At 41.9% G+C, this 20222-nt stretch overlaps 1 protein-coding gene and 1 long non-coding RNA gene across 2 annotated transcripts; both read left to right on the top strand.

Annotated features, from left to right (window-relative positions):
• Positions 1–11069: 11069 nt before the first annotated feature.
• Positions 11070–12508, top strand: LOC147884471 (uncharacterized). Its single transcript, XM_087399097.1, has 5 exons — positions 11070–11306; positions 11432–11858; positions 11971–12076; positions 12173–12380; positions 12467–12508. The coding sequence occupies exons 1-3, from the start codon at positions 11261–11263 to the stop codon at positions 12026–12028; spliced, it is 531 nt and encodes a 176-aa protein (XP_087255223.1). The 5' UTR covers positions 11070–11260; the 3' UTR covers positions 12029–12076; positions 12173–12380; positions 12467–12508.
• A 5-nt stretch (positions 12509–12513) lies between these two features.
• On the top strand, positions 12514–13337 carry LOC147884470 (uncharacterized). The gene is made up of 3 exons (XR_015543700.1): positions 12514–12665; positions 12761–12939; positions 13048–13337. It is a non-coding gene; the product is annotated as an uncharacterized LOC147884470 (long non-coding RNA).
• The last annotated feature ends 6885 nt before the right edge of the window (positions 13338–20222 follow it).

The raw sequence follows: 20222 nt of genomic DNA, 5'->3' as shown, positions 1-20222 counted from the left end.
AAAATGCAAGACAATCCAACAATGCATCATGTAGACCACAAGATACTTGAATGATTTCTTGTGGTGACAAGCCTGTCACATAACGCAGCTTGCATGGTGGGAGGTGCAGAGGATGGAAGCCTCGAGGAAGAGGGTCATGCTCGGGGGAGCATTGTGGCTTTAGTGCAGTGCTAAATCTTTATTGGGAACAAGCTTATCCAAAATATACATTTATCAACTTTGGTTGGGTGCAAGCATTCACGAATATATGCATAATTTGAAAATTCTGATTTCACGAGTGATGCACACTCTTGTACAGTTGGCCACGTGGGTGCCACAAAGACTTAAGGACCTTCAGGGTGAATCAAAGATTCTACTGCTTTGGTTGTGTCAACCAATGCTTGCCATGTGAGGAAAAGACAGAGAAGATGCTGCTGGTGAGGAGCATGGAATTTATCAAGGGTTGCTTTCAGGGAATGATAGCGTTGTCCTTCCAAAGTAAGACAATTGTCACCCAAGCTGCTAATTCTTGGGCTGATGCAGTTCAGGCTACTTAGAGACTCCTAAACGAAGCCAGGAGAAATAGGGCAAAGATCAGAGCTAAGAGAAAGGACAAAATCGAACTCACTATAGAGGAATTGGAGATGAAGGCTAGGTAGGGAATACCTAGGTCCAAGAGGAACATAAGGTTGTTAAAAGAGACCTCAAATTACAGGAGCAAACTAGACTTAATGAAGCCAAAATTTGTGTCAGAGAGTGGTGGGTAGGTAGAAGAGACAGACCGACCAAAGAAACCTTCAAACTCATAAGGAAAAGGAGCAATGAAGAGGTCCCCATGCTAAAAAAGACAGATCATACTTTAGTTGGCTCCTCTGAGGAGAATCTAGATTAGTCTCTACTTTCTATATCTATTGAGACCACTAAGAAAATTAGGAGAGCTAGAGAGAAATGCCATCAAATTAGAGAAGAACCCTTGTCCCTGAAGGAACCGAAAGAAGTTGAGGTGGTGGCAGATGGCAAGACCCCAGGAGAGGATGGACTCTCAGCTGAGTTCTACGAATGTTTCTGGAAGACAGTTGGTCCTGAACTCGTGAAGGTCTGGCAAGAAAGCCAGCAACTGCATGTTCATGTGAATGGAGGTATCATTAAGTTGAATCCTAGGGTGACAGCAAAGAGGAGTTCAAAAATTGGAGACCCGTTCTCAACCCTCTCAACTTTTACTAAGGAATTTCTCTCCTCCCAAGTGGAAAGATTTTCGTAGACTATCTGCAATTTATAGCCCTGAACCTTGTTTCACTAAGGGTAGTCAACTGTGGCGATCTATTTGGAAAGCTTTTGAAGCCATTAAAGCTCAGCTCGGCTTCATTGTCAAGGGAGCTTTCACGAATCTTGACTCTATCTAGGTCTCAATCATATTTAAAACTGACACCTTAAATGACAAGGACTTTATCAAAGCCAACTAGCTTTTCAAAAAGGAACTACAGTGTTGGGTCCAGCTTTGGAAGGGTGGTGAGTAAAGGTGGAAAAGAGATCAGTACAGAATTCAGACTCTCCGATCAATTTCACATGGGAGGATTGAGTTATGGAACGGTAACATTAAGTGGAAAGGAGGTTCTTCACTGTGCTACAGGAGGGAATTAGTTCGGTAGAGTCCTGTCACTTCTTCCCTATTCCCACACCTTCCAATGAATTGATGCTATCTTTAGAGTGTTAAATACTAGATGGAAGATTTCAGACTCTAGGGCAAAGTGGGCAAAAAGGTCTTCAACAATCTGGGACAGGAAGGTTCCAGAAAAGTGTCCACTTTGTTTTGGCTAACCTTGCACAAAGTTGTTTGGACAAATTGCACGGGACAGGTTATTGGCAAAAGAGATGGGATGTGCAAAAGATGCCTTGACACAAAAAAGACATTTTTCATCCCTTTGTTGCTTGCTCAAGTGCTAGAGGGGTATGGAAAGAAATGAAAATGCTTGTAGGGGACCCTTTCACTGAAAAGAAATTCTTTTGGGTGATGCAGGAAAGGTAAAAAATGACAATTGGGTAGTACTTCGAGCACATGCACTATGGTTTATTTGGATTGCTAGAAACAAATTTTAGTTCAATGGAGTCGTCACTTTGTCCCATGATGCTTTATTGAGCTGGTTTAGTAGGAACAACGGATCTTTCACTGATTGTTGTGTTATCTAATTCCTATTGAGCAAAGAGTGTACTTTTTCTCTCTTCACCAACTCCTCACGGAAATGGAAGACCCTAACAAGTTGTTTGGTACTTGCAACACTATTAGAAATGTACTGCAAGCCCACTACACTTAGGGATGCTTCCAGGTTAAGGATGAGGTGGAGTTAAGGTGAACAATCCTCTCAAAACCTTTTGATGCTCTGGACTTTTAACAAGCCGCTATATCCACACAGCCTAAGTGGCTTATGTTACACCAGCCCTCCTCTAGAATGCTCTACAGTTTTGAGGTTTTGATGTTTTGCTACCCCAACTTGGGAAGACAACTATGTATGGATCTTCCTGTAAAATCTTTATGCTCAATATAAATTAAACTCTTTTTTATGCCAAAAAAGAAGAAGGAATCTGTCTTTATCTTTATAGCTTGGACCCAATGTTCTGACATACGATTGGGGTCAGCGCCTATGGAATAATTTAAGCATTGAGTCAATCGTTAAGGCTTGGGGCAAGCAAGCCATCTAGACTAAGAGTCTGCATCTATCGACCCCAATTAAGGCACAGATTTGAGGCAATACATGACTAAGACAACCTAATGGATGCCTTGATTTTCCTATAGTGATAAAAGAGGGAGAGTGGCAATAGTCGAAGCTACTAAAGTTTATGCTGGAATTGCATGGAAGGCCTCCTGATATTCTATCCGGTTAGGCAAGGTAGCTGACTAGCTAGAGTGCATTGAGAGCTTCATCATTTAGAGCGTGACCCCTTTCATCACCATCTAGAGTCCGGCCCCTTCATCACCACAAAGGTCATCAATCAATGAGTTCCCTGGGTCATTCATAAGAGGGGTTGATTCCATTCACAAAGGGAAGCCTACAATGCCATAGGTGGTTCAAGTGTTTGCCTCCGACTCCATTCCTAGATTGGTTGAGCTCCAAGGGAGTTCATCCTAGTTGATTCTATCACATCATGACATTGGGAGGGCTCAATGGAGTTTTGCATTGATGGGGACCCTATCTCTCTCAACCTTGTAATATTGACCTAAGTTGGTTGGCTTTTCATTTTGTTATGCATCAATTTACAACCTAATATATCCAACATGCCAAACTTGGTGCAGGTCCAAAGCTCAAGCATACACATGGAGATTGCTGTAGCCTAGATCTCAAACCCAAACAAGCATGAATCCCAAACATCTCACAAAACCATTCTCATCTTTGGCCCATAGTGGGTTGCCTTATCCACACATGTGGATGGTCGAGCTTGTGGGCGGTCCATGAAACACTACTACACATCCCACCTATAACCACTACACAAGCGATGCAAACTTGCATAAAATATTTTTTAATTTGAATTCATTATGACATTCGTATTAGCCTAGTCTAGAAATGACTCTTGCAACGATTCAAATTGAGTCGTTTAAAGGCCCTAAATATTCAAAAAAAACGTGAGTCGTTTAACGACTCAAATTTGTTTTAAATGTTTGAGTCTTTAAATGACTTTTAAAAAAATCATATCTAGGGTCATTACTGAGTCAAACAGGCCTATTTAAGACAATAGAACTACCCCTGCATACATAAATAAGCTCTTCTAGTCCCCCACCATTTGTCGGTCCATACCAAATCAAGTATACTAACAAATATACTTACGAATCAAACTACTACTCAAATTAATGCTCTACAACTATGCATTTTCTCTTGCATACATCATTTGTAATCTGCTCAATATGGGCTTCATAATTGTTGGGACACATTATTTTCTCATGCTGTTGAAGTGCTTGGATCAGTGTGCCTTGGATGTTCCATTCTACACCAAAGTATGGATCGATCATTTGCCAATTAATGGTGCGATCCTCACCCAAAGTGTGTATGTTGGCCTCCCATCTGTGACATTGTGGAACTGCATAGAACTTGGGATGGGTTCTGAGACATGGAGGTGCACGCATGTACTCTTTCAAGAAGATTACATCAAAGAGCTTGGGGCGACGCCAATCAGGTTGGGGATCCAATTTGCTGACCCCAACTTCACTAAATTAGATCCAAATGAAGATTGGTAGGGAAGTTGTCCAGGGTCTAGTCCAAGGTCCATCCACCTCGAGTTTTCATATCAGGATATTTGCTCCAGAAATCCTTGATGGGGCTACTGGGAAGTGGTATCACATCAAAATCATACCCATCATTGGAATTTGGCATGGGAGGTGCGAATTGGATTATCTGGATCTTGATATTCAATATCAAATATTGGGTCATTTTCTGCTGATGGCAGCACAAGGAGTGTTGGAGGTGATGGCGGGCCAGGGAGAGAATTTGGGGAAAGTGGGCCAGAGAGAGAATCTGGGGAAATGGTTTGAGCCGCTTGGTAATCCTCGAGGGTAGGATTAGCAAGGGAAGGGAAGAAGTTAGGTGTGAGGGGCTAGTAAGTTTGCGACTGTTGGGTTAGTTGAAAGTGATGAGAGGCATGAGAAAAGAGACGATGAAGGGAGTAGATGTTAGGTTGAAGCTCAGGGAAGGTTAACAGGGTGGTAGCAGCAAGGGTAAGTGAGGTTATGAGATTGGCATAGAGAGTGGTTAGATATGGGAAGTTGGATGTGAGATAGGCCATGTCATTCTTCGACACTTCTTTTTGTTGGTGCGATGGGATCATTAGCTACAAGGGTGGGACGTTGGTTATGTCATGCCCTGGAGATAATAGTGATGGCTTTTGTAGCAATGGAAACAAAACAACAATAACCCTGAGGGAAGGACTACCCATGAGGCATACATATGCGATAAAAGAATCCGTTTGAGTGCTATAAACCTGGCATGTGTAGACAGGTAGAAGATATTTTTTTCATCTTCGAATAAGTCTTGGCAAATTTTGCACAAAGTTTTTGCCCCTATGGAACGTTCACATGTGATATTTGGATGAGCTGATATTATCCTGAGTTGGAGTTGCTTCCATTGGATAAGCACTCATGCTTTTAGGTGATCTTCCACTTGTAGAGCGGCCACAAGCTCTTGGTACACCACCGTTGTGCATTATAGTGGGACTTCATTGGTGGTGTCTTCTATTGCCTCATTGTTTTACACTAGCAATTGGAGTTCAAGCTTTGAGATGACTATCTTTTGGGATTTCATCTCATCTATTTTTTCCTTATACTTATGGTAGATGGATGTATATGCTTCCTTAAGCTTTTTCATTTGCAAGGTGACCTACACTTGTTGAGGAATGACTTCAGTGGTATTGGACCATTAGTCCAAGACTTGTGCTTGAGAAGTGCTAGCCTCTCTAGCGGTGGCAAGTTGGTCATTTAAAATTTGACATTCCCTTGTAAGCTCTTCAATGCTGAATGTGCGTGTTGCCAAATATTGTTGCATGACTTCAAGCTTTGCTTGGCAATCCTGGAGGTCTTCTTCTTTTTGGATTAGAGTGAATCGAGCTTGTGCTAGTTCCTTCGTCTACTGAGCATGTGTTGCGGTCAAGTAGTCATAGGAGGTTTGTAGGATTGTTGTAGCTTGTATTGCTGCTGCTGTCAGCTTTATTTGATCTGGTGGAGTTTGGAGGTCACATCCCACACTGCCTTCTCTTGAGCTTGGAGATCTTGGTTCATGCGCACTTCTTCAACCTCTTTCTCATCTATTTGTGCCTGAAGTGCCTTGACCTCTATGGCCATTCCATGGAATTGGTCTTCGGTGGCTGCTACAGTCTGTCTTTCCAATTCTCGTGCATGCTCCTCCTTGGCCAAGCTAGTGCATAGTTCTGACATTTGAAGCATTTGGCTAGCTTGATGATGGAGAATGACAAATGGTGATGAGGATTGGCAATATTGTTGATAAAATTGTAGTACTTATTCGGGGTTATTCCAATGGTAAGTTAGTCACATGGGTACAGTAGTCATATTGCTGATTTGGCCCTAGCTCTCCTTGTGGCTCATTGACTGGCATGATATTGATGGGCGGTACTAGTGCCGACGTAGCCTCAGGCTCTGGCTACTGCTGTTGTTGGAGATATATTGGTTGCAATTGTGCGCCGAGCTGTAGCATCTTGTTGGGTAATTTCTCAATTCCTACCTCTAGAATAGGCATTTCTTCCGAGGTATCCACGTTTGCAAATGTGATAGTAGGGGAAGGTGGTGATGGCTCCCATGCTGGTGAGAAGGGAATGTCCAAATCCTCAATAGGTTTTGGCGACTGGGGCAAAGTCATTTCTCGTTCCTGTATCTCTTTATTGATGATTATAGCCAATAAGTGTGAAATTTTACATTTTGGGCCTGATGAGCCATCGAGTTTCTTTGTGAAGAAGATGAGGAAGTGTTGGATCCAGTCTTGCTTTTAGCTGCCTACTCAGCAAAACAAATGTACGGAGTGGGAGGGATCGATTCTTGCTGCAATTAACCCCCAAAATTTTACAAGATAGATTAGCTTGGACTCATAAACAGAATCTTGAGTGGATGTGCATTTCTTCTACTCAACAATACATGATAGGACTCTTATATAGAGAGTGCCCTTTGAATAGTCAACACGTGGGATCCTCTCATCCACATTTCTCCTTGTGGATATCCTCAATCCACATCTCCACATCATGGATTCCAGATCCTAGGGTGGCTACTTTAATTCTTTCCTATACCATACCTTAGCCTTTAATCTATGTGCTCATGGCACCATACCTCAACACCTCCCCTTGGTGCCATGATTCTTTGGCTACCGCAAGGTGGTCAGATGTGAGTTACAAATCCATCATCTCCCCTTAGTGCATGCATTGCTACTTAAGGTGGTCAAGTGTGGTTTTTACATGTCAATACCTCCCCTGGGTGCTTTCATAGCCACTCTCAGGTGGTCAGCCTTGATTGACAAACGTGTGGGCTGAAGGTGGCAAGGATGTTGCTTCTCAATGCTTGATGTCGATGGTGTTTGCTTCTTTGCTTGACGTAGCTTGAAGCATGATGCTTTGTTCTACCATGTGCCTTGATGCTTTATGTGTGGATGCCATGTTATATGCTATGGTCATCTCATGCACTTGTGCTTTTGGCATGCTTTTTGCATTCATGCGTCGCTTTTCCATTTGTTGCAAAGGTCTTACCAATTGATTTCTTTCAATATTGGCAGTGTCTAATTGTGCTAACAATGATTTTGATCTGACAGGCACATAGAGCTCGAAAAGACGATTACTTTTTCTTTTTGGTCATGTGGCAGTCGTGCTTGAATCTTTTGTAGCTGGTGTCACTTGTGATGGAGCAGCTAGAAGGTCATTGCGACGAAGGCTTTGAAGCCTTGCTTGTGAGTAGCAAGTCTTAGTTGTTGCCGCCTTGCTTAGTTGGATGCTTAGCAGCCTTAGTCGATGAGCGCCCTGCTCTTAATTGGTAACCTGAGTAGCTATAGGGAGAGCAGAGGGCATGAGAGCAAGTTCATGGAGGTGCAGTTGTTGGAGCGGCTGCTAGCTATTGTGAGCCCGTATGTTGTTGATGAAGAGCTTCTCTATCTCGGCTTCCACAAGCCCATGCAATGCTCCTCTGAGTCCCAAGAGGCTCCTGCACCTCCAACAATAGCTTGTTTCTGTGACGGCTCACTGTCCAGGCTGGCTGAGATGCCTTTGCTAAAGGATTAAAGTCGCCTTTATTGAAGGAGGTCCTTGAAGTTGAAGGTCGAAGCTTTCGTTGCGGGATGGAGCTCGGCCGCTCTGCTTGTAGCACTGCTACTTTGTGCTACTTTGCTTGACTTTGCTTGAGTACTTGTTGTAGGCTTTGTTGAAGGCTTCTCACTGAAACCCAAGCATTCAAACTTTCTATAGCCCTCACTTAGCAGCTTGAACAAGAAACAAGGACACACCCTCAGCAACAAACACTTGCACACACACCTAGGAAAGCCTCTCTCAACATCTTTGGCACAGATTTTGAAATGTAAGCACCATGGGAAGGAACTCGAACACAAAGTTAGTCCCCAAAATAGTATCTCTGATTTCAAAAATCTCACTCAAAATGAATCTCTCTAAATGAAGAACTCTCGAGATCTAAAACTAATCTTACATTCTGAAACTAATCTAGGAATGGGAGCAATCCTAGTGAACTACTAATGAGTGAAACTAGGAGAGCTAAACCTATGCTCTAATACCATGACAAAATATGCATGCCTCACGATCTATGGAGCGCTCTAAGGTGGATGGAACCTATGTGGAAACATGATGAAGAGAATGCTCACGACATGTACCTCAAGTCAATTAGGTTCCAAGATAGATTAGCTTGGACTCATAAATAGAATCTTGAGTGGATGTGCATTTCTTCTACTCACAGTACATGATAGGCCTCCTATATAGAGAGTGCCCTTTGAATAGTCAACACATGTGGGATCCTCTCATCCACATCTCTCCTTGTGGATATCCTCAATCCACATCTCCACATCATGTAGTCCACATCCTAGGGTGGCTACTTTAATTCTTTCCTATACCATACCTTAGCCTTTAATCTATGTGCTCATGGCACCATATCTTAACATTCCTCGCCTCCAAAATGCACATATCTCTTCAAATAGTTGGTCTGCCTCCTCCATTGTTTGACTCAGATGCCATCACTCACATAACTCCTTGTGCTCCACACGATGTCCAATCGCTACATATGCCTAGTGTCAATGCAAAACTTGTATTTGTGTCCTCTTCTTTCATTTCACATGTGGCTATAGTGAGCACCTCCCACAAGCTACGATACAAAGAATACAAGATCAGCATGCAACATGTAGCAAACAAATAGTATGGGAAAGCCCTAGGAAATTATGGAATATTATACCTTGGATCATAGACATGACAAACAAAAGTGCTCTAACCACTCACTCTCCATGTGTGATCAAACATCATCCACCTTGTCTTTAGATCACCAGAACCATCGCGATTCATGCGATTAACTATGTCAACCCTTGAAGCTGGATCCTTGGTGGACATTTTGAACACAAAACATCTTTCCTCCTCAAACCCCTGTCTAGGAAATCAGCTACAACGAAAGAAGTCATACATGCATTTTTGTTTCGGCTCCAAGATACTGTCTAGCCCTCCATTGCTAGGTAAAGTTGTCCTTTCTGCCTTCCCAACAATGTCTTTATAGGTAGAAAACCCATTTATCATCGAAAACTTCCAAACACCAAGAAAGATAACGAGAAAGGATTTTGAGATACCTGCGTGTTCTTGCTAGAGGCTCCAATTCTTCCAAAATGTTGTACAACTCATCACCAAAATGAGATTCATTCCACTATTCAACAATTTTGGACACAATGGAATGTCACATTCAAAGGCACCTGCACATGAAGATTTGCGAACCGTGCCTTCAAATGCAATATTGCAAGTTATAGGCTTGGTCCACAAATGGCTATCATATTAAAATTGGTTTTCAATTGTCCAACCTTTGCATTGTACAATAACATTAACATTCCCTTTTTCAAAATTTTCGAACAATATGCCAGTCATTTTACTATTCTCGACACCAACCTATGCCGAATCATGCAAAGGTGTGGATCGAGCTTGCAATGGACATAGATCCTTAGGCATAAACTCTCTAATTGTGAGTCAAATTTCTTCATGAAGACTTCAAACGAGTCTATCTATTCTTTATCCTCACATGTCAAAAGGGCCTTAGGCGTGTAGGTCCTCAAAATGTAGCCAGGGCTTTTCTTCAGTCCTATGTACTCTATTTTCTTGCCTTATTTTGAATCATGATTTCTTGTGGCTCATCAATTTGTGGTATGGTTAATCTCTGATTTTGTAACAATGGTATTCGACCCTGGATATGCTCTAGTCTCTAGGCTTGTCAGAAAGGAATTGCTTGTGGAAGTTGTGGCATCATTGAGGAGAATGGTGGAACCTCAAGCTTGAAGGAAGGTTTCTCATACGAATTTAAATCAATAGGACAACACTCCGCATTTTGTCAAGCATCTCTACCCATTAATACTATCTTTAATTCGTTAGTGACTCCCTTGTGGCCTATTGGAAAACCTTCTCAACACACAACATTTGGAGATGATATCAGCACTAATCTTAGTGAGGAAAAACAAATTGCCAACTAGCTTCTTATACTTTTGAATGTCAACAAGTGTTGAATAATTCTCTATAGAAAGCTTCATGTTCACATCCATAGGTGTAGACAGAAGCTTGTCATCCATCATCATCCCAAATGCTTTGAGAATCTCCCAAGCATACTTTTATTGTGAAATGGTTATTTTACTTAACTTTTTCCAAAATCAATCCCCAAGAAAATTTGCATGAGGTCTAAACCATATAGTAAGGGGCAAACCATATAGTATGAGGTTTCTGATCCCTACGAGCCTTCCACCTTTGAGTCCAATCCCACTATTGTCACAAGCATTAGTTCTTCTCGCTAGTCAGAAGAAGGCAGGAAAATAGGGCTAGACAACAGCCTCATCATAGGTACCAACGTAATCGAGCCATAAGTTGCCTCGATGCTCTATTGGACCCATTTGGTAGTTTGACATTTTGCAATCCTAGACAAGTAGGGTAAAGCCAATGCAGTACCGTTAGTAACATAATTAAGTAGATGAGTTGCATTTCCAGGATAATCATTGAATGCACACTGTGTACAGCATAGAAGCCTAGGATGATTTTTTGCTCGACATTTAGATCCATTCATTCGTTGAACCAGACTCTCAACCGACCTTTTAGACCCAGCCTCACAAAAAGAAAGATATTTATTGCTGGCTTGCTGGCTTGTAAGAACATCTTTGCATGAGACGTTCAAAGAATATAGAAATACAAGAAAGATACTTTATTACTGGCTTGCTGTCTGGTATTTTTCTAATCTAAGTTTTCAACAAAGGCCACATCTTTGAGGATGAGGATTTTTAGAGAGGATATTCTTACTTTGATCCCAAGATTGATGCCAAGTGAACCAGCAGATTATATTGTTTTGCCTAATTGTATAAGAACTCCTGATTAATGTGTTGCAGATGGAGTCCAACAGTGGACTTGGATCCCGCTATTCCTTGCAATCTCAGCGGATATTGCTAGATACTACAATGTCAGAAGGTCCAGAGATCACCTCTGGAGCAGTGGCTGCATCTCAAATATCTTCCTTGGAAAGGATTGGTGAGGAAGATGTGCCCAATCCTTCTGCATCAGAAATAAGTAAGGCATCTAAAAGATGAAGGGACCAGCAGAGAGTAGCGATGCAACACATAAGCTTCAAGGTAATGGTTATGAAATTGTTCAGAATGGAAAAAAATTATTTATGATATCGTATTGATCATGTGATGCTATTGGGTATTGACGTTGATAATTGAATGATTTTCTAAAATTCGACATTTGCTTGAAGGTAAAGAGGCAGGAGATATTCGTCTTCCTAGAGAGCTAAGTAACCGATATGGAAAGCACATTAAGGTGCACTTGTTACAAGAGGTCATGGACACACTCGTTATCAAGAAAGATACGGATGTGCCTCTGATACCCTTGTGTAGGCTCGTCATCATAAACGAGGCCATCAGGATGGTGGGAGACAATGTAGGTGTCTTGGCAGAGATATTTGACCAGCAGGGGTACATTGATAGTAGGGGTGACTTCTTGGAGTCACTCGGGCGTCCAGGCGAGCTCACTTGGACAAATGAGGACCGACAACAAGCAGGCCCTATGTGGGAATTGGTAAACCATGAATTTGAGAATGAATTGGATATGAGACCAGATTGGGTCAACCTAAAGGGAAAGAAATTTCTGGTTTGGGATGGAAACCATCGACTCAAGGCATGGTGAGGGAGGATAAACACAAGTACATTCTTTTGCATTTACTGTATGTAAATTTTATTTATAGCATGTGTTTTTCCGCCCCTTTTAAATATTAAGAGTGAATTTGCTTTACAGTGTATTCAAATATGATGGATCGGCACATTCAAGTTCGCTACAAGTTCTTGCAGTTTGAGCGTACATAGAAGGGTGAGCTATTGTTAGCACTAGCCGAGGTCAATAGGTATGAATCTACTATCATGCTTACTGTTATGCTTTGACTTTCTAGTTTTTTTGTGTCTTAAAATGGTCATCTAACAAATTTCATGTCCATGTGTAGGCTTGCACGTGTACATGTCCCGCACACTATCGCACATGATATATTTATGATGCAGAAATTCGGCACTGCAAACAAAGAGACACTCATGCACTATTTTGCAGCGGAGGACAAAAGATTGGTTGAGGGTATGTTGTTGAAGGAGAGGAGTGGGCCCTTAAAGGCATGGTACAACTTGCCCATGTCCGTACTTGGACAGTTTGTTTTTAGGGTGTGTCTTAAAGATGTTGGTTGATTACTTGGTAATGATTTCTAGATTATGTTATGTCAAAAAAGTTGTGGTTCTTTTTTTTGTAGGATGAATACCAAAAGACGTACCAGGAAGAGATGGACAAAACACCATATAGTCAAAGATGGGGGGTGGCTCATCAGTACTTGCTTGCCAGAACATATGTGTTGTGTTCAATTGGGGGCAATGGATAATGGATTTGAGCTAGTTCGCACACTGATGGTATACCTTGACTGTGGCTACATGCAAGAGAATCCCAAGGAGATGGTACATGAAATCTCATCTAAATGGTAGTACACTTTCAAATATGTTTATGCACAAATTTGCAAAAGTTTGACTTGTTTAAGTTTTCATGGTTACAGATGACCTAGCTAGTCTTGGGTATGTGGCAGCACCATGGATACAAGATCCCCACATACTACAATAAAGCCTTAGCAGAGAAGAGCCTTGGCAATGACATGCATTAGCCAGTCAAACTGGATAAGGGAGACAAAAATCCACACCTTCCAAGGCACACAAGAGGGACGCAAGTTCGTGCAAGGTGGTGTGGAGAGACAACTTGAATTGAGCAAGTGATTTTAATTTGCAGGTGCTTTTTTCAGTCTTTGTGTATGGTTGGTTTGTTAACAATTGAGGATCTTGTTTCCAGGTTTCTCTTGCACACATTCACGCAGCAAGGGGACGTGGTTGTGGATGCATATGCAGGCACGAGGAACATGGCACGTGCATGTGCAGAGCTAGGTAGACATTGTCTCTCTCTTGAGAAAGATGATGACATGGTGACTGTTTACTTGAAGCCCTTAAAGCACAGGTCTCCAGATGCCAAGAAAGGGGAATGAGATTTTCTTATTTTGTGATGACAATATACATTTTGTGCTCCAGGGCTTTGAACATATGTTTATGAATTTGAACTTATATTTGTTTAAATTTTGTGGACCATTGCTTTGAATAGATGTTTCATTTTATCTCTATGGTTTGTGTTTTTCACTGTTTGTTACATCCATTAGGAAAAAGAGAGTAGATGTCAATTTTTGAACATAGATATCAAATGATATGTGAGGAATAGAGTAATGAAGTGAACTAGGAAGTTGTAGACTATTGAATGAGCTATGACTTTGTTTTTGGAATCATGTCAATCGGAGACCTAGAGAGAGAGATACGTTTCATTTTATCTCTATGGTTTGTGTTTTTCACCATTTGTTTCATTCCATTAGGAAAAAGAGAGTAGATATCAATTTTTAAACATAGATATCAGATGATGTGTGAGGAATCGTGATATGTGAAGTGAACTAGGAAGTTGTAGACCATTGAATGAGCTATGACTTCATTTTTGCAATCATGTCAATCCACTCGCCTAAACTATGACTGCTCGCCTAAAAATTTTACCCATATCCCAATTGGGAGATATAAGGATGGGTGCTATGATTAGGCGCCACTTTAAAGGCTCAAAGGCTTGGTCGCACTCTTCTGTCCATAATAATTCCACTAATAATTTGTAAAGTGGTTTGGCTATCATGGCATACCGCAAGATAAATCTTCTATAATAGCTGGCATGTCCCATAAAGACTTGTACACTTTGGAATTTGCAAGAGAAGGCAATTCCATGATGATTTGGATTTTGTCCATGTTAGTTGCAATCCCATGTTGAGAAACAATGTGTCCCCAAACTACTCCATGGGTGACCATGAATTGGCATTTTGTTGGATTTAGGGAGATGCCATACTCCCTGCATTTGAGTAGAACTACTTCAAGACATTTTAAGTGGTCTTTTTCATTTGAGTGGATGAACAAATCATCCAATAACACCTATAGAAACTTATTCAAAAATGACTTGAAAGTTGTGAGCATGACTTTCTCGAATGTGGCCGAGGCATAACAAAGGCCAAATGGCATGACTCTATAGGCAAATATGCCCCATTCTATTGCAAATGTTGTTTTTAATTGGTTTGTAGGAGCAATTTGCACTTGGTTATAGCCACTAAAGCCATCCAAGAAATTGTATATCTCTGATCTAGCCACCTTTTCCAATATTGTTTTCGTTAAGGGTAGGGGATAGTGATCCTTGATTGTGGCGGCATTCACATTCTTTAAGTTAACACATATTCTTAGCTTCTTGTTGCATTTAGGCACAATGATGATAGGTGAATCCTAATCAGTGTGCTCTATCCCATAGATGAATCCAGCATTTAAGAGCTTTCCAGTTCGTCATAAACCATGGTGCCTTATTTTGGATTTGTTTGATAAGGTCCACATTCCTTACGGTGGGCACCTTCCCTAATAGATATCATGTGTACTGCCACTTCTAGTAAAATTCCCTTCATTTCCTTGTATGACCATGCTAGGTAGTCTTGGTATTCCATTCGGAGTGCTTTGAGCTTTGTTTCATCTTCCTATGTAAGCTGTTTCCCAATGAATACCAATTTTTCTTCCTCCCCTTCAAGGGTGAGGTTTATTGTGCGAGTTTTTATCAGTCCTTCATAGATTGGAGTTTCTCTAATGTTATCGGTTTCTTGCACATCAGATTCTCTTACTGTTGGTCTTAGCATTGCTATGGGAACACTACCACTTATGTAGTTCTTGAAGTACTCTAGCACTTCTCGAAGATCAGCCTCTAATGGTGTTGAACTTCCTGACATGTGCTATGGGTACTGGGTGGCATAGTATCATTAACCAAATTTTGAGGCTTGTGTGGAATTTCTTTTTCTAAAGTCTCATTATCAAGCTTCATCCGCACATGTGGCTTAAACTTTCAAAACTTCTTACATTGGGAATTGTGGGGTAACTTTTCCACTGGAAAAGTATTCCCAAGTAAGGGTTCATTTGCTATGCATACTCCTTCAAGTCCATCAGGGGACCATTCAAGAGGAGGTGGCTCAGATTTTGGGGGAATTGGCTTAGTAAGATACAATTCGACCATCCTAGTTTGTACTCGTTTGAACTCATTGAAGTGGTCAGCCTTGGCTTTGCGACGATGTCCTCCAGCTTTCTTGTGGGATCTTCTATTATTATTCAACTTTGAGTTTCAACTTCAGGAAGTTCGACTGCCATTAGGCCATGTAGAATGGCGTAATCATTGTCAAAGACATGGTCTTCAAATTGAGAATTTTAAGCCTCTGTTTGAAGGTCCCAAGGAAAATATGAGTCATTATCATGGATAGCTTGTTTAGGTTCACCATTCCAATCAAGGTCAACCATAAAGAATGGCACCTCTAGATCAATTGGTTCTTCATGTGTGAGTGGAGGATTTACCTGCATGACCTTAGCATCAATTTGCGAGAAGATGGGATCTAGTGAATGGCAACTGTCAATGGTCGTCAATGCTTGGATCCAATTGTTGACATTGCTTTGTGTATTGCCTGCTAAGGCATGTTGTTGCAGGGGGGCTGATTTGCTTGAGATCGTCATTGAAGAGGTTTCATCCAACGCTCTACAATTGGTCTTATTGCTCCTGTCCCCACATTGACTCTTACTGTGGTGTTGCAACTTAGGATTGTCAATCTATCAATTCCCGAATCATGGAGAATGGATGCCTCATGCAACCAAGGACGTCTAAGCAAGATTTGATAAGATTTCTTGGGGAGATCCAAGATTGTAGATTGAAGAGAAAAGCCGACTCCTGCGACTTTTGTTGACACTCCATTCACTATTCCCAAGGGCTTTGCACGTGAATCATCTACAAGGCGTATGTTGAAATTAGCCTTTTGCATTGGTGGGAGACCCCATTCATCATAGAGCTCCATTCACACCAGCTCCACCATCCACTATGGCTTGGACTTCATCATATGCTTTATGGATCAAAGGCACAATGATGTTGCATATGTCATCTCTCTCACCCAGCTCTCTCACAAGGATATCTTCTATGTCTTCCATAGGTGGAGGGGGATTTGCTAGTTCACAATCCATCCTTTGAAATTCTCCCAGAGATAGGGACAATTTTGTAAGAGGATTCCAATGGGAATTGACACAAGGCAACTTGGAATGCTAGAGAGTGCGGCACCTTCAAGTTGGCATGGCAGTACATTATGTTGTGGATTTTGTTGTTGGAACAAAGGCTCACATGCAATGTCAATACTCGGTGGGGCCAAGTTAGGGATTGGATCTTGTGCTTACTTCTCGGCCTCAAATTGAGATTGTTCCTTTTGTACCCATTGTTGAAGTGCCTGAAATTGAACCTTTTCCAATTCTGCATTAAGGTATGGAGCTTCTTTTATTTGAGGCTCGGGAGCTGATGTGGATGAGCTCGGCTACTCATTCTACTCCCACTATGTCACATGCATAGTTATTTCCAAGATGCACACAACCTGTCTTTCCATTGTCATAAGTGGAGAACCATTCCCCTATGGGGAGTAACATGGAATGAAGCACCAGAATCCAAAATCCAATCTTGGGAATATGCATCATCTGAAGTGGTGAGCAAGTCTGCAAGTAGACTAGACATGAAGAGAATGTCATTGTCACTATCATCAGTGACTGCATTAATCTCATCGATCTTCATTTTTCCTTTGTCCTCCCTTGGACTCTCTTCCTTCTAATTTGCACCCCAATTTGCATTCTTTTTCTTATCCTTTTTCTCTCTTTTCAGCTTGTAGCAATCCTTTTTCATATGGCCCTTCTTGCCACAGTGGTAACACTCAATGTTCCATGCCTTGGATTTGCTACGAGACTTTCCTCTTTCTTGGGACTTCCCCCTGAACTGTGATCTGCCCCTTTGCACATTTAAGGTTGCATCCTGCTTGTTGCCATCCATAGACTTCTGTCTAGTCTCCTCGGCCAACAAGCTACCCCCACAACATCATCAAACTTCAGTACTCCACCAGGTGCAAAGTTACTGACAGCTATACGGAAGGTATCCGGCAATGAACATAAGAGAAATATTGCCTTAGTCTCTGCATCAAAATTCATATTTTGAGCCTGAAGCTGGCTGAAAATAATATTGAATTTCATTCAAGTGAGAAGCAATGGAGACCCCTTCCTTCATCTGCAGTTCAAACAACCTCTTCATGAGGTAAACTTTATTAGAGTTAGTTTCCTTCTCATAAGTGGCACACAATTTCTTCCACAAATCTTCAATAGTCTGCTCATTTACTACTGTGAAGTAAACTGACTCTACAAGATGAAGTCTAATAGTAGACTTTGCTAATGCATCCAACTCATTCCAATCATCCTCAAACATATCTACAGGCTTAGCTTCAATCCCTACCAAGGGTTTAATCTGCTTCTTTTGAATGAGCACATCCCTTATCTATTCTTTCCACAAAGAAAAGTTTGTCCCATCAAACTTTTTAATGCTGAAAAACTCCTTTTCAGACATGGAAGAGGATGCCATGATGCAAATGAAACAAAATCCCAAATGCTAGTACCTGCAAAAGAGAATCACACCAAATACCAAGTGCACCCAATATGTCTGCTTTAATGAAGGATAGTGTCACCAAAACTCAAGGCTCAAAGCATCAAAATGCATCTGACTCATGTGCATATACTATGCATCCATATGAGCAAATCTAGCCCAAAAGAAAACGTCAACCCACAATGACAAAACAATGGCAAATATAATGCCAATAAGAGCCAAATGCCTCAAGCATAGACACCATCCATGGGCATAAGCATCAATAATGTCTCATCCAAAAGATCATAGCACAACCTGTGCATCCACTGCAATATGTCAAAGCTGTCCCTCAGCATCAAATAGCATCTATGTGCTAAACGTCCATCAATAAAGCATCCCACAAGGCAAATTGGGCCTATCAGTGCATCCAACAAGGATCGCAATGCATCGAAATGGCCTGTAAAGCATCCACTACAACCCAATGCGAACCCCAAATGAGCACACATGGCTTAGACTGCAACCAGAGTGATCTGCATAAGTTATATCCAAGAAATCACTGCCTTACGACAATGACCGCTAGTGAAAGTAGAACCTAGGATGTCTTAAAAGATGGGCGTCACTGCATAATCGAACTCAATAAACAATCTGCAGATATCTCTCTTCTGTCACAACTCCAAAATCTCATCCAAGGATGGAATAAGAGCTAGTCAACCCTTGTATTTACTTGCAAAAATGAACCTTAGGAAACTTAACCTTAGCCAAAATGCCACATGGCAATCAATGAAAAGGTCTTGGAAACTTTGAGAAATTTCCTTCAAAGAGATGACGAAAAAACACAAAGAATCACAACTCCCTCAATTCTTCACGGAATGGCAAGCAGCTTTGTAGACATATGTTTTAGGCAGTCCCCAATCGAACGGGACAGATAACTCTACAAATGGAGGCCCGGATGTTGAGATCCCACTCACATAGGAAATGGCAAAATGAAGACGTCAGAGTAGACAAAGTTTCACCACAGCTTCAAAAGTTCACGGAACCAGAAGCAGCTTCTCAAAAGTAGAAGTTTTGGACCACTTCGGATCCACTGGGAGTGTCAAAACTACAAATGGTGGCCTAGATATGGAGATCCAACACACGAAATCCTCGCAGGAAATGAATTTTATCATTTTTTGTAGGAGCTGTAACTTTTCACTGAGGGAGTAGGCAGCTAGAATGGCACTTTTGGGTTGGGTGTGAGATGCTTTAGTGAGTGGGTATGCTGATTTAAAATTTTATTAATCACTCCTACCATTAAAACCAAATAATTAAATTTACCCTTCCCTGCATTCGCCAATTAACCTGAAATGCCTTCCTTGCTCTGTTTCCTTCCTCCTCCACTCCCTTCCCTGCTCTACGTCTCCTTCGCTCCCTTCCCTGCTCAACGTCCTTCCCTCCTCTGCTCGTCCTTGCCTCCTTCCCTCTCTCCATCCTCCTTCCTCCTCCACTCCCTCCTCTGGCTTCCTCTCCCTCTCTACCTCCTCCCTCAGCCCTCCTTTCGCTTTCCTCCTCCCTCAGCCCCAATCTTTTCCTTTAGCCCCTTCCCCTTCTCCTCCCTCCCTCCCTCCCTCCTACCCCCTTCTCCCTAACCCCGGATATTTGAGCTACCAAATATGTGTGTCTGAGAAGATTTGCTTATATCCTGCGCCTTCAACTTTGCAACCCAGCAAAACAAATGCCCAAGAGGATTTAGCCCCTTTCTCTCCAACTGCTATAGCAGCTCCAAAACCTATAACTCCTCCTGTTGAACAAGGATCTTTGGGATGCACCACTCTCTCTCCAAGCTAGAGGCTACACCGGGCTGCTCATGCTACTGCCATGCTCTAATGCCAAGCTCTGATACCAGTTGTGAGGACACAACAAAAGATGAGAGGGAGAGAGAGAGCTTGAGAGACAAGTTTTTGGTGGGTGCAGGACACCCTAATCTTCTATTTCATCCATATATATATGTGTTTGAGTATTGTACATAACGAGGTTAAGGTACAATGGCCTTTAACCCCCATAAGGTCGGGGCGGGTTGTTGCGCATGTTGAAGATGCAACTGTTTTCGTTATCCCCATCGACTACACAGATGTGGCACTCTAGGTACCATTCTGAGGCTTCATCGGTTAAGGCTATGGGGAACCAAGAGACCTTGGTTTAATTGGATTGATCTCCTCCAGCTCAGCATGCGGCATCAAAATGCTCGAGGAATCTTGTTGGATCGCCCTGACCATTGTATTTGGGAAGTTTAATTTTGTCCAGGGGGGCACTTGCTTTGATTGTTATTGCTGCGGCCAAAATTGTTGCGAGGGTTAAAGAAATTGTTCCCATCTGCTTCGAGTTCAAGTTCACCATCATTGCAATGATGCACTGCCATGTCATTTTGTGGAGGAGTCAAAGGGATTGGCTGAATTGCAGGGAGGAATTTGGGGCAGAGGGTTGTCGAGGGTGTTGGCCGAAGCGTAGTTGCATGCAACATT

Source organism: Dipteris shenzhenensis, chromosome 27 (assembly GCF_047967505.1).
Source record: "Dipteris shenzhenensis isolate YYH24624 ecotype China chromosome 27, Dip_SZ_1.0, whole genome shotgun sequence".
In the NCBI taxonomy this organism is placed as follows: Eukaryota; Viridiplantae; Streptophyta; class Polypodiopsida; order Gleicheniales; family Dipteridaceae; genus Dipteris; species Dipteris shenzhenensis.
This window is presented reverse-complemented; position numbering and strand designations above follow the sequence as displayed.

What these genes read in the sequence shown, in the direction of transcription:
- LOC147884471 (XM_087399097.1), top strand. Translation starts at nt 11,261, where the DNA reads ATGAAGGGACCAGCAGAGAGTAGCGATGCAACACATAAGCTTCAAG. An exon ending in TGCAACACATAAGCTTCAAG is followed by an intron (nt 11,307 to 11,431) that starts GTAATGGTTATG and finishes ATTTGCTTGAAG; the next exon opens with GTAAAGAGGCAGGAGATATT. An exon ending in AACCATCGACTCAAGGCATG is followed by an intron (nt 11,859 to 11,970) that starts GTGAGGGAGGAT and finishes TTTGCTTTACAG; the next exon opens with TGTATTCAAATATGATGGAT.